This window comes from Bison bison, unplaced genomic scaffold (genome assembly GCF_000754665.1).
Source record: "Bison bison bison isolate TAMUID 2011002044 unplaced genomic scaffold, Bison_UMD1.0 scf7180017864162, whole genome shotgun sequence".
NCBI lineage: Eukaryota > Metazoa > Chordata > Mammalia > Artiodactyla > Bovidae > Bison > Bison bison.
Genome location: NW_011494734.1, coordinates 2,720,820 through 2,734,598, shown reverse-complemented (window position 1 = coordinate 2,734,598; position 13,779 = coordinate 2,720,820). Strand labels below are relative to the sequence as shown.

At 37.2% G+C, this 13,779-nt stretch overlaps 1 protein-coding gene across 3 annotated transcripts in view; it reads left to right on the top strand.

Annotated features, from left to right (window-relative positions):
• COG5 (component of oligomeric golgi complex 5) overlaps nucleotides 1-13,779 on the top strand; it is a 281,698-nt gene that overhangs the window by 208,725 nt on the left and 59,194 nt on the right. For all 3 annotated transcript variants that reach the window (XM_010841464.1, XM_010841466.1, XM_010841465.1), the window contains 2 exons: nucleotides 3,537-3,698; nucleotides 5,646-5,745. In XM_010841464.1, the coding sequence (XP_010839766.1) occupies nucleotides 3,537-3,698; nucleotides 5,646-5,745 (262 nt within the window). The remainder of the gene's footprint in view (nucleotides 1-3,536; nucleotides 3,699-5,645; nucleotides 5,746-13,779) is intronic.

Here is a 13,779-nt window from a genome sequence, read left to right as displayed (position 1 = left end):
CTAAACTTTGAAAAAGTTATGCTAAGTGAAAAAGGCCAAATACAAATGCATATACTGTATGATCCTATCCATATGAAAGTCAAGAACAGCAGATCTCTAGAGATATAAAGCCTATATAAAGCCTATTGGTGGTTGCATAGGGCTGGGAACGGGGTGAGAAGGGTAAAGATTTTAAAGCTGAAGGGTATGAGGTTTCTTTTGAAGGTGATAAAAATGTTCTAGGTTTGAGCATGGTGATGGTGGCACATACCATGAATATACTGAAAACCATCAAATATACACTTTAAATGGTTGAATTGAATGTAAGTCTCGATGAAGCAGTTTTCTAAAAAAGAATAGGAAAGGAGGAGGTGGGTTCAATTCATCTGAGGTTTTGATATCAACAAAGGAATAAAGCTACTCTTTCTTTGGGATAAGAAGAAAATCAGATGTAGATGAAATTACAGAGGAAAAAGAAAAGCTGGTATCAAGTTGACAAAGATCATTGCAGTAGTTTTGGTCTTCGTGTAGAAACAAATGGTCCGCTATAGAGAGTGAAGGACTGCAAAGAAGGTTTTTAATACCTTGAGCTTCAAGTCTCTTGAAATTAAGGGGTTTGTATCAGTGTTCAATAGAAACAATTTCCTTTTTCTCTGGAATGCTTGGGCAGCTTAGCAGCAGGTACAGAGATCATCTAAATGAGATATTTCTTACAGCTTTGAAAGGAAGGTACATTAGAAAAATCAGGATGCTCATGAGAGTACCTTGAAATGCTGGGCTGATGGAGGATGAGCACAGCAAAGGATTTTACAGCACTGATCACAGTCAGGTCAAAAAGCAAGTTCTTTTGAGTAAAATCTAGCGTTTTTATTCATATACAAAACTCAGCATGTTTTGTTCCATCTGTTTGATCTTAAACCTCATTTTGTACTGTTCTCCTGTCACTTAAGTGCTCTGCTCCTCTCGCTCTTTGGCAAACTCAGCCAGGTATAAGTCCCCTCTCAGGGCCTTTATAAGTCCCCTCTCAGGGCCTTTGCACTTCTTCTCTCCTCATAAAAGTGCCTACTCTGGAAATCGATGTAACTTGTTCCCTCCTTTTTCCTCATATCTTCCCAGGAAGCCTTGCCTTACCTCACTCTATCTAAAGTTGGATAAAAACTGCTCTCTGGCTACTTTGCTTCCTTCTTCTCTTAGAATTTATTAGTCTTCTTTATATTCCACAATTAAGTCAGTTAAAAGTTTTATTTCTTCTTTAAGAGGGCAGGAAATTTTTTTAGCTGACTTTATTGCTACATTCCTCACTTCCAGGAAGTACTTGGCAAATTGTACACATTAAAGAGAATTTGTAGGAGGGAAGGGGGTAGGGGCAAGTGGAGGTGTGGAAAGTTGTCTTCAAGCTTGGAGACCTTAGAGGTGGAGCAGTTCAAAATGATGACTCACAAAGTAGACGTATAGTACAGGACGGGCTTCCCCGGGTGGCTCAGCAGTAAGGAATCCTCCTGCAATGCAGGAGACACAGGTTTGATTCCTGGGTCGGGATGATCCGCTGGCGAAGGGAGTGGCAGCCCACTCCAGTATTCTTGCCTGGAGAATCCTATGGACAGAGGAGCCTGGCAGGCTACAGTCCATAGAGTCGCAAAGAGTCGCGCACAACTGACGTGATTTAGCACGCATGCAAGCACAGGATAGGTTTTAGAAAAGCTGTCTGTTTTGACATAGTCACCGAGGATCCTACACCCCCCATGCCTAGTTCTTCAGTTTTTCCAAAACTAACAGGGTGGAATAGGGTAGGGAACAGGGGAAGCAGGCCACCTTGGGAGCAGGGCTAGGGTGAGGCTAGGCTTCTGCTGCCACCTGAGGCCGGACCCTGTCACATTGTTATTCTGTCACATTCCTGTGTCAGTGGGTTGGTTTCCTACAGCAACCACAGGCCTTGGCCTTGCTCTCCCTCTCAGCCAGCCTCTCAAACATAGAGCACAGAGCTGCTTCTCCTGTGCAGCTACTCACAGATCTGCTGCTGGCAGATAGCCGTCTAGGCCCTGGCAACTTTGTTTCTGGAGTAAAACTGTAGTACCTTCTGGGTGAATCCTTGGAGAAGAGGAAGAATGTCAATACTTATAATTTAGTGCTGAAATTTCTGTGGAAGAAAGAAGAGGATTCTTAAGGGCAGTAAATGATCAGAGCAGAAGTAGGGAAGATGTTTAAATACCTGGTGTGGACCTCAGGAGAGGATTGACTCAGACAGATTTAGGCACTAGTTCTTCCCTGTTCCTATGGGGCTCTTTCATCATCTATTATAAAAATTATAGTTATCACTCCACCTGCACATTTCTTCACTGGGCTGTAAAGCAAATTTCATCTCTATCTTCATAGCACTTAACAAGGGCTGGTACATAGGATTCTCGGGAACTATGTGTTGACTGAAATACCCACATTGAATGAGAAAGTGTTGAGAGATAACCATGGAATTACGATGTAGGAGCCAAGAGTGTGGTGACCTCTAGGTCTTGTCATTTGACCAACAAGAGTGGAAAAGGAGAAAGCCAGGTTTCCGATACCAAAGGAGTAGGTCAGATGTTTTCAAGATGAACATTTAGGATGAATTTAGGGGGATTTGTTTTTTTTGTTTTTTTAAGATAATGGAAAGGTAGGTAGAAGGATCATAATCAGGGGTGATGTGAGAAGACACAGTTAATTATACGGTTATAGACATTTGATAATAATTTTCAGAGGTAAAATACAAGTTCCAATAATTGGACAACTAAATGAAAATCAACAAAAATAACTGAAAACATTGGAGGTCTGGGGGGGAAAGAAGTGTTTAGTAGGTTAAATTTTAGTTTGTGAAGAATGTTATAAAAATAAGAACTCCAGTTGGGAGATTTTTTGTGATTTTGTGGGACTTGTACAAACACTTTTTATTTTGTCCTCAATTCTTGTTAGTATCAGTTTTGGTATCAGAAGGGTGATAAAAACCTACGTTTGTATACTTCCCTCTCAGATGCTGAGCTTATGAGAGTGCATCTATGTGTGAAAAGGATTGAACTGGTGGGAGCCAGTTCAAGTCTTTGCAGACTTGCCTCTCTTGTATGTTGTGTAGAAACATGCTAAGTGAAGACATGGCCCCATTAGAATTAATAAGATTTTACAGTGTTACTCTTATAGTTTCAAGTGACAAACTTGCTACAGTAGATACTGGGGCATATTATTTTACATTTATACCCAGGAATTATGTATAAATTAAAATGTTTAATTCTTAATAAGCATTTAATTATCAAATGTATTTATAAATTTTTAAGCAAAATTTTTCTGTTGTCCATATAAAGTTACCTTCTATAGAGGAGATGTGTTTTTATTTTTAATTGGAGGATAATTTACAATGTTGTGTTGGTTTCTGTCATACAACAATGTGAATCAGTCTCATATATATATATATATCTCCCCTTTTCTTGAGTCTTATGGAGGATATATTTTAAAGAAAGATATTTACAACCTAATACCATAGTATTTAGTCTTGTATAATTTAAGTTCATTTTTAATAAACTTTGTTCCCACAGTCCAGAAAAGGCTTTGAAAGACTCACTACAACCCTATGAGGCTGCATATTTATCAAAATCATTATCTCGACTCTTTGATCCTATCAACTTGGTTTTTCCCCCTGGTGGTCGTAATCCTCCTTCTGCTGATGAACTTGAAGGTATCATTAAAACTATAGCGAGGTATGTGTTTTTATATAATGGGATGCCATAAAATGCCCACCACATTTGTTAGTGATGTCTGATGCAGTACATTTTAAATTTATCTCTAGTTGTTCAAGTAATTAGTCCAGCAATTAAATCAAGAGTTTTGCAGTGAATGAGTGCACATGTCCTAAGTACTTGAGATTCCAATTAATAAAACCATTTAAATACAGTCTAAAAATAGTCATTTATAATTGTTCTTTATCTTGTCAAGGATGCAGAGTAAACCAACCTAATTCTTTATACCATAGTAAATTTCTGGTATTAAGTAGGACAGTAAATATAAAAATAATTTTACAGATTGAGAAGCTAAAGCATGGAGAGTAATTTTTTTTTTTTAATCTTAAATCCAGAAAGTACTTCATGGTGTACAAGTATTATAATCCTGATTAGTCTACTCGTGTTTGCTATTTTAAGCTTTCTAAAGTTGAATGTGACAGCTTTTAAAACTCTTAAAAGGGAAGATATCCTAGCAGAGGTGCCACCTGAATGCTTGCAGACAATGTAGTTATACTGTTGTCTTTAGACATTTTATGGTCACCCAGGCGACCCAGTCTGCAGTTGAGACTCTCGGTTCCTGTCATAGTATATAAGTTGTCATAACAGTAGGTCTGTACATTTATAGGTGAACATTTTGTGAGTTAAAATAGTTGTTAGGCCATATAGGACCAGAGTATAGAAGTCTAAATTCTTTTAGATTACACATCAGATAATGATTCTGAGGCATGTGAGAGTAAAACTAGAAAGCCACAGGTATAATCTGCAGAACCATATACAGTAGTGTTGAAAGAGCCCAGAATCTTGATCCTAATCTCTCCACAGTTACTTTGACTTTCTAAGGCCTGACTCTGGATTCTTAAACCCTGATGATGTCTCCATTATTTGTTTAGTATAGTAGTGATCAAACCAGTCATTAATTCAACTTGATCTCTGACCTGTTTATGGAAATATTAAAGAAGTAACTCCCTTTCCTCTGTGCAACTTAACCACACTGTGATCAGTTGTAAGGTGGGACTTGAAAAAGCATGCTTATGCCACTGATCAATAGAATGTGAATATCAGGGTTAATTATGTCTCACTGTTAATTATGTCTTACAGTGAGATTATGTCTCACTATTAAATGAAAGGGCATTTTTGATGCACAAATTAAGCACTAATGTTAAAGTCTTTCGCTTTCTTCATAAAGGGAATCTGGGAAATACCAAGATTCTTTCTGCTACTTCAGAGACAGTAATTACTTTTCTTGCTTTCTACTTGTATATGCATTTTCATGCAGTTTTTAACTGCTGGTATACTTTACATGGTCTTTATAAATACTTTTTTTGGAGCAGTCAGCTGAAGTGTCCCAAATAATCCAGTATAAAAAATTGAAAATAAGCATGGCAAAGAAATACTTCAGGAATCTAGATTTTTAAAATTTCCAGGTAAATCCTTGTTGTGCTTTTGATATAAAAAAGCTACGCTATCAAAATAACATGAATTGGCATAATTTCTACAGAAACTTAGTATCATGATATATCATGTAATTTATATTTTTAGCCTATGTCCTTCCAAGGTCATCATTTCCATTCAAGAGCTGTCATTTCCTTGCAGATGTCTGTGATATGCAGTGTCTCTAATTGCACTTATCAGTATGAACAAGAGTGCTACTTGAAAAATCTGTACACAATTTACTCTTCTTAATCACAGCCTGAACCCACACATGACATGCTTTTATTAATGAGAAACTGGTCATTAACCAAACCATCTCAGGGCACTTTTTCCTAATGCTGAATTTAGGAGGGAAAATGAAACAATCCAATCAATTCTTAGAGGCACCCAGGGAAATCTATAAAAAGAATCACCTTTTTGTTTAATGGGTTTAAGTTCATATACTTGTCTTTGTTGATAAACTGTATTGCTAAAGTCTGTTTTTGTTTTCTTCAGTGAACTAAACGTAGCTGCTGTTGATTCAAACCTCACATTAGCTGTGTCAAAAAATGTGGCAAAGACCATCCAGTTGTATGGGGTAAAATCAGAGCAGCTGGTAAGTGATAATCACTTCTGTAAACCTTGATTTTGTTTCAAATAACTAATTATACAATACTTGACTATAAATATTGAATTGACTGAATAGTAATTTACTGTAAATTTTTAAAGTGACATTTTGAAACTTTCTAATGAATTTAAATCAGAAAAAAGTGTTAAATCTATTAAAAAACGGCCCTCCTATCATTGTTACACTTACAGAATGCAGGCAAATTTTGTAATATTTTTTAAGAAATCTGTGTGCCACTTTATGAGTTAAATTATGTATATTTTTAAGTATATTAATAATTATTTCAAATTGGTCAAATTTCCTCTCCTGTGGTCACTCACTCCAGGTATCATTTATGTACTGTTAACCTAGTGTGAAATTAAGTTGAACCATTAGAAAATGATTGGAGGATGTTAAGTGCTTAAACTGTAAAAGAAAAATATTGATTTACTTTCTAAAGTTTCTGGACTGTGAAAGTTTAACTCCAAAATTACTCTATTTGAGCAGATGATTGCACATATTTAAAATAATAACTACATGACTGAATCATAATCTTAATTCTCTACATTAATGTTTTAAATTACGTATTAACTAGTAGGTATGTATACTAATTGAAATCCAACGAATAAGACTGTAGTATATCTTTAACTGTCATTGATTGAAGAATTTTAGAGAATGTGCCAAAATGTGATCTCTCTACTGTCATTGTAGGGATCGCCAACCATGGGTTTTTTGTGTGGCCTCCCTTACTGCTCCAATTGAAACATGGGAAAATGAAGTATAGTTGACCCTTGAACAGCTTGGGGGTTTGAGGCACCTACACTCCCTGCAATCAAAAAATCCACGTATAATTTATAACAACATTTTCGTTGTTCCTCCTTATCATCCCTTCACCTCAGTGGAATCAACCAACTGTGGATTGTGTAGTATTTACTATTTCCTAAAACTTAGTATCTGCTAAGTACCGTAGTATTTACTATTGAACAAAATCTGCATGTCGATAGACCATTGCAATTCAAACCTGTGTTGTTCAGGGATTAACTGTAATCCAGTTTTATCTATATCCAAGTGGTTCAGTTGGTTCTGGTATAATTTTTAGAGTTGGTTGGTAAAAGATTTAACTGAAGGAATTTGCATAAAATGATCCTTGATGGGAACAGTCATATCCTGAGGCTTCCTGCTTTCAGTTCCAGTGGGTGGCCCCATTGTGTTTGCATGTTAATATGATGCTGTCTTCTATTTAATTATTCTTGAAACCTTGACAGATTTTTTTTAAGCATTTTACAAGCATTTTTTAAAACATTGTTTATTGAGAACTGGCCCCACAGAGACCATGGAAGCTCTTCATAGGAAATTAGATCATTAATTTTTCTCTCAGTCTTTGCTATAAAAGCTTTATTATGATGTTCATTACTTTAAAAAATATGGTTTATTATTATAAATGAAATTCAGTATTATATCCAATAGAATTCAATGTAATTACTAAAAGTGTCAGGAAAAAATAACCTCATGAGATGATCCCACCAGAAGATAACATAAGGAAGAGCCAATATATACATGGAAAATAGTTCACTTTTCCACATCAGACAAGAGCAGTAGTAAATGGAACATGTGACTTCAGTTAAGTCAGTAATGACAAAAAGCTTTAACAAAATTAAAATATATCAAAAACTTTTGATTGAGTTGATGTTCTTGGCCAGATTGTCTGTGATCCTAAGTTACTCAGGCCTACCATCCTAAAGTGCTAAATTAAGGGTAAGAGAAAGTCACTGAATTAAAATTTTTTAAGTTAATTTTTTCTGTTTTTTTTAAGTAATTTTACTTTTCTACTTTCATTTTAGTTTTTAAAGAAAGCTTAAGTATTACTTAATAGTACAAAGAGCATCATTTGTTTTATTTTTTAAAAAATGCTATTGAGCATTGACAAGTAACGTTTTAATGTTCATCTCTATAATTTTTTGGCTGTTAATAACATTATTTCTGCCACTCCTCTATGTGTTTATTTATTTCAGTATCAGTTCAGTCATTCAGTCGTGTCTGACTCTTTGCGTTGCAACCCCATGAACCGCAGCACTCAAGGCTTCCCTGTCCATCACCAACTCCCAGAGCTTATTCAAACTCATGTCCATTGAGTCAGTGAATGCCATCCAACCATCTCATCCTCTGTCATACCCTTCTGCTGCCACCTTCAATCATTCTCAGTATCAGGGTCTTTTCAAATGAGTCAGTTCTTCACATCAGGTGGCCAAATTATTGGAGTTTCAGCTTCAGCATCAGTCCTTCCAATGAACACCCAGGACTGATTTCCTTTAGGATGGACTGATTGGATCTCCTTTCTGTCCAAAGGACTCTCAAGAGTCTTCTCCAACACCACAGTTCAAAAGCATCAATTCTTTGGTGCTCAGCTTTCTTTATAGTCCAACTCTCACATCCATACATGACTACTGGAAAAACCATAGCTTTCACTAGATGGACCTTGGTTGGCAACGTAATGTCTCTGCCTTTTAATATGCTGTCTAGGTTGGTCATAGCTTTTCTTCCAAGGAGTAAGCGTCTTTTAATTTCATGGCTGCAGTCGCCATCTGCAGTGATTTTGTAGTCCCCCCAAAATAAAGTCTCTCACTGTTTCCCCATCTATTTGCCTGAAGTGATGGGACCAGATGCCATGATCTTAGTTTTCTGAATGTTGGGTTTTAAGCCAGCTCTTTCACTGGCTCAAGAGGCTCTTTAGTTCTTCTTCGCTTTCTGCCATAAGTGTAGTGTCATCTGCATATTTGAGGTTATTAATATTTCTCCCAGCAATCTTGATTCCAGCTTGTGCTTCATCCAGCCCAGCATTTCAGTTAAGTAATTTATTTTTCTCAACCACTCATTCTATCCTTGAACTTGAGGACGTCCTTTGCATTGTTTCCACCCTCAGTAAAACAAAAGAAAGTCATCTTAACCAAGTGTGTGTTCTTAAACACAAGCCATCCTTCCCACTGTCCTGTCCACACTGAGCTGCTGTGCTCACTCTACAGATAATCTGTATTGCGTGGTCTGTGTCCTCTGTGTTTCTAATTTTGACAGGTTTTATTCTTTGATCTTGCCATATTTCTCTTTATAATTATTTTGCTGAAAACATTTAGTGGAAAATAGACAAGTATTAAATCTTTAGTGGGAGAAAAATTGAAACAGATTTTAAAGTAGACTATCTATAAGTGGAAATGTTAACTTGAAATTTAGTATAACTAAGTCTATAAAGGGAGAATTCTTTTTATAGATGAGATATTTAGGCCTCAAGTCCACAAGGTTGAAAGAGACAAAAATTAAAGCATTAATGGTTTAGTGGTGAGATAGATAAAGGAAAGCTAGAATTTTAATGACAGTGTGTTTCCAAAAAGGGTGACTTGAAAATACAAAACTTGAAATGTAAAATGAACAGCTTTCCAGGATCCTAAGTTTATTTTCCTAAAGGTTAGTTGTGAAAGTTTCTTGGCTATCAGATCATTTTAGTATGCTTAACCATAGCCTTAATTCACAACAGGAGAAGGAATCATAAAATGATTTCTCAAGTTGGTCCTTTCTGTGGACCATCTTTATGGTTATATAAACTCACTATGTGTATTTGGATATATTCCTCCATATGCCTAAAAAAGCTGTATGTTGTTTCTTTTCAACCTTGTCTTTTGAATGTTTTAGGATATAATAGAATATATCATGTATGGATTATATGCATAGTACATGTATTTGCTTATAATAAGAAGAAAAATTTTTTTTATCATTACACATGTGTTATTTTTTTTCTAAGTCTTCTTTTTTACTAATCACCAGAGTTATGTGTCATAAAAACCTAAAGTTATGTAGGGACAATTTCTTACATCCTTTTTTCTGGCTCTTAAATGGTACCAGAGAATTCATTTTTTACAGTTAGAGTAGGGCCATAAAAATAACTGCCATTATTAAACATCTACAGTGTCTTGGATTGTGCCATTTATTTTACAACAACCCTTGAAAGTATCTATAGTGGCTTGAATTGTGCCATTTATTTTACAACAACCCTTGAAAGTATCTGCCACAGCAAAATGTGGAAATTGAGGCTGAGAAAGCTTTGTAGCCTGCCCACTATAGACTGCTGAAAAAACAGTGCCAGCTAGCAAGTCTTGAAACTAGCATTAGACTCACATTTGAGTCTGCTGCTGCAGCTAAGTCACTTCAGTCGTGTCTGACTCTTTGCGACCCCATAGATGGCAGCCCACCAGGCTTCCCCATCCCTGGGATTCTCCAGGCAAGAACACTGGAGTAGGTTGCCATTTCCTTCTCCAATGCATGAAAGTGAAACGTGAAAGTGAAGTCGCTAGTCGTGTCCGACTCTAGCGACCCCACAGACTGCAGCCTACCAGGCTCCTCCATCCATGGGATTTTCCAGGCAAGAGTACTGTAGTGGGTGCCATTGCCTTCTCCGCACATTTGAGTCTAGACCGAGCTAAAACTCTCTTGTACCACAACACAAATATATCTTTCTTTTTTACTTAAGTATTATTTTGTGATTTACTTATTCACTTTGCAATATAACATAGAGATCTGTATCTAGTGTTTTAACATTGAGTTGGCCAAAATGTTCATTTTGGTTTTTCCCAAATGTTTGTTTGTTACATTGTGGAGAAAAACCCTGATTGGACCTTTTGGCCAAACCAATACATGCCTAGTATGCTTATGTATCATAGTTTATTTCTTCATTCTTAATGGATAGTGTCTTAGGCCTTTTGGCCTGCTATAACAAAGTGCCATAAACTGGGTGACTTATAGACAACAGCAGTTTATTTCTCACAGTTTTGGAGGCTGGCAAGTCCAAGATCAAGGCACCAGCAGATTTGATATTTGATGAGAGCCCCTTCCTGATTCATAGATGCCTATCTTTTTTCTGTAAGCTTACAGGGTGGAAAGGGCAAAGGTGGCTTTCTCAAGCCTCTTTTATAAGGTCACTAATCCCATTCATGAGTGCTCTGCCTTCAAGTCCTAGTCACTTCTCAAAGTCGTTCAGTCGTGTCCGACTCTTTGTGACTCCATGGACTGTAGCCTACCACACTCCTCCATCCATGGGATTTTCCAGGCAAGAGTACTGGAGTGGGTTGCCATTTCCTTCTCCAGAGGATCTTCCTGACCCAAGGATCGAACCCATGTCTCCTGCATTGTAGGCAGACGCTTTACCATCTGAGCCACCATGGAAGTCCTCAAAGACTCCACCTCCTGATAAATATCACCACCTTGGGCATTAGGTTTCAACATATGAATTGCCTGGGTGCTTAGTCAGTCAGCCATGACTCTTTGTGACACACCTCGGACGGACTTTAGCCCACCAAGCTCCTCTGTCCATGGAATTGTCCAGGCAAGAATACTGGAGTGGCTTGCCATTTCCTACTCTAGGGATCTTCCTGACCCAGGGATCAAACCCATGTCTCCAGTATTGACAGGCGGATTCTTTATTGCTGTACCACCTGGGAAGCCCTGTAACATATGGGTGGGGAATTACAAGCATTCAGACTATAGCAGATGTTTAGATAATGTAGTTATTTAATTTAGAAATAACAGGGATTGAGCCTTGAATTCTCATATGTGAGTTATAGGTCATGGGGTTTAGTTCCTTTCACATATATTTGATTTAGTATATGTCCTGTGAATATCAGCCTTTAAGGTGCTCTTTTGTGAAAATGAGATCAGTGTTTTAGATTATCTTCATTTAAAAATTCTTATTTGTCTTGACAGCAGGTGTGAAGTTATAGTTAATTTATTATGCTAAGTAGAATTTTATGTTCCAAATATACACATACCTGTAGATGTTTATAGTATAATATCTTATGATTGAGTTGAACAAATTGATTATTTAATGGTAATATAGTGATAATTTATATAGGTCTGAAGTGTAACCATTAGTAGAAAATGTCACTAGACCTTGCTATTACAAGTTTGAATCAATGATATGTTTAAAGGAAATTAGAATATTAGTATACAAGGAGTTTTTATGGCACCTTGATAATTTATAGACTTACAAGCTATTGTAATAACAAAATTATAGGTAAGCATTCTTTTTAAAAAGTAAATTGTTAGGGCATTTTCCAATGATAACTATTATCTGATGGTTTTCAAAAATGACATATGGAATCTTAGTGTAAATGTCAAATGTTATAAAGTGTAAAAAAGTAGATTGGCATTTAATTAAGTTGCGACCATTTGAAGCAGTAATAGGAATGACATTTAAGGGGAGGTTTCAGCTTCAGTGCAGGTCAGTAGTTGTGTATGATGAGGTCAGTAGCTGTAGATGGCAGTAGGGTTTTTTAAAAGCTTTATAAATATATGCTTTATTCTTTGTATAGTTAATAACTTGTTTGGAGACTTGACATTCTTATAATGAAAGAAAGCCTACATGATATAGAAGCATAGGAGTTTGACTCTTTTAGTTTTAAAAGGATGACATACCTGGGTACTGCTCCATATAGCCTTCATGTGGTAGTAGCCTGTTATTAACATTCAAGTAAAAGATTTTTTAAAATAGAAAATCACTTGGTTGAAAGAGTTTTCATATTATGTGCCAACAGGAAACATACCAGTAGATTCTCTTGGACCAAATACAGTTTAGCTGTGATACAAATACACTGATCCCTTTGGGCTTCCTACTCATTTGATTCTTTAGACAGCTTTCTGCTCTTTTCTACCTCTGTTCTTACTTTGGACTTATTTTCTTTAAGATAGCTTTCTGACCTGCTTCCCAGACTTGTAAGATCTTAATTTTCTGGGGCTGTGGCAGATCAGTAGTAAATGGTCAACTTGTCTAAGATTCAGTCGGCCATGGTGAAGACAGAGACAAATATCAAGTAATGGTTATTGTAATTAGGAAATATTTTCAGGAGAAAGTAAGCAACTCAGTTGTCACTTAAAGTCTGAAAGTTTTCATTATCTGTTGCCACAAAAGTGCTGTATGATAGACAGCCACAAAATCTGAGTGGCATGCAGGAAGCATTTACTGCTCATACGTCCTGGGACCAATGAGAGGAAGCTAGATGGCTTTGCCAGTTTTGGCTGGGTTTACTCCAGAGCAGGCTGGCTACTGATCAGGCTGGCTTAAGCATAGATAATCCTCTGTTCTTCACATCTCTGATCCTGGAGCAGGCTTTTCTGAGCTTGATCTCATGGTGAATGAAGGCAGAGGTAAAAGAAAGAAAGGAGCCTCAGAAATCTGGCTCACCAAAGCAACCCAGCCAAGGTGCAGACTGAGACAGCACAGGATGTGGATGCAGAAAGAGATGAAGGATTGGGGCCAGTTATGCCATCTATCACAAAGTGAGAGTGGGAACGTGGCAAGAAAAAAAGAGTTCATTAACTTTTCTTTTTTAATCACCAATTGCCTAATCTCCCTACTTGAATCCTAGTAATGTGTATTACATTTTTAAGATACCATGTATGTATGTATTGGGATATAATTGACACATCAGACCATATCAGATCAGTCGCTCAGTCGTGTCCAACTCTTTGTGACCCCATGAGTCGCAGCACGCCAGGCCTCCCTGTCCATCACCAACTCCCGGAGTTCACCCAGACTCAAGTCCATCACTTCTCCTCCTGCCCCCAATCCCTCCCAGCATCAGGGTCTTTGCCAATGAATCAACTCTTCTCATGAGGTGGCCAAAGTACTGGAGTTTCAGCTTCAGCATCATTCCTTCCAAAGAAATCCCAGGGCTGATCTCCTTCAGAATGGACTGGTTGGATCTCCTTGCAGTCCAAGGGACTCTCCAGAGTCTTCTCCAACACCACAGTTCAAAAGCATCAATTCTTCGGTGCTCAGCCTTCTTCACAGTCCAATTCTCACATCCATACATGACCACAGGAAAAACCATAGCCTTGACTAGAAGGACCTTTGTTGGCAAACTAATGTCTCTGCTTTTGAATATGCTATCTAGGTTGGTCATAACTTTCCTTCCAAGGAGTAAGCGTCTTTTAATTTCATGGCTGCAGTCACCATCTGCAGTGATTTTGGAGCCCAGAAAAATAAAGTCTGACACTGTTTCC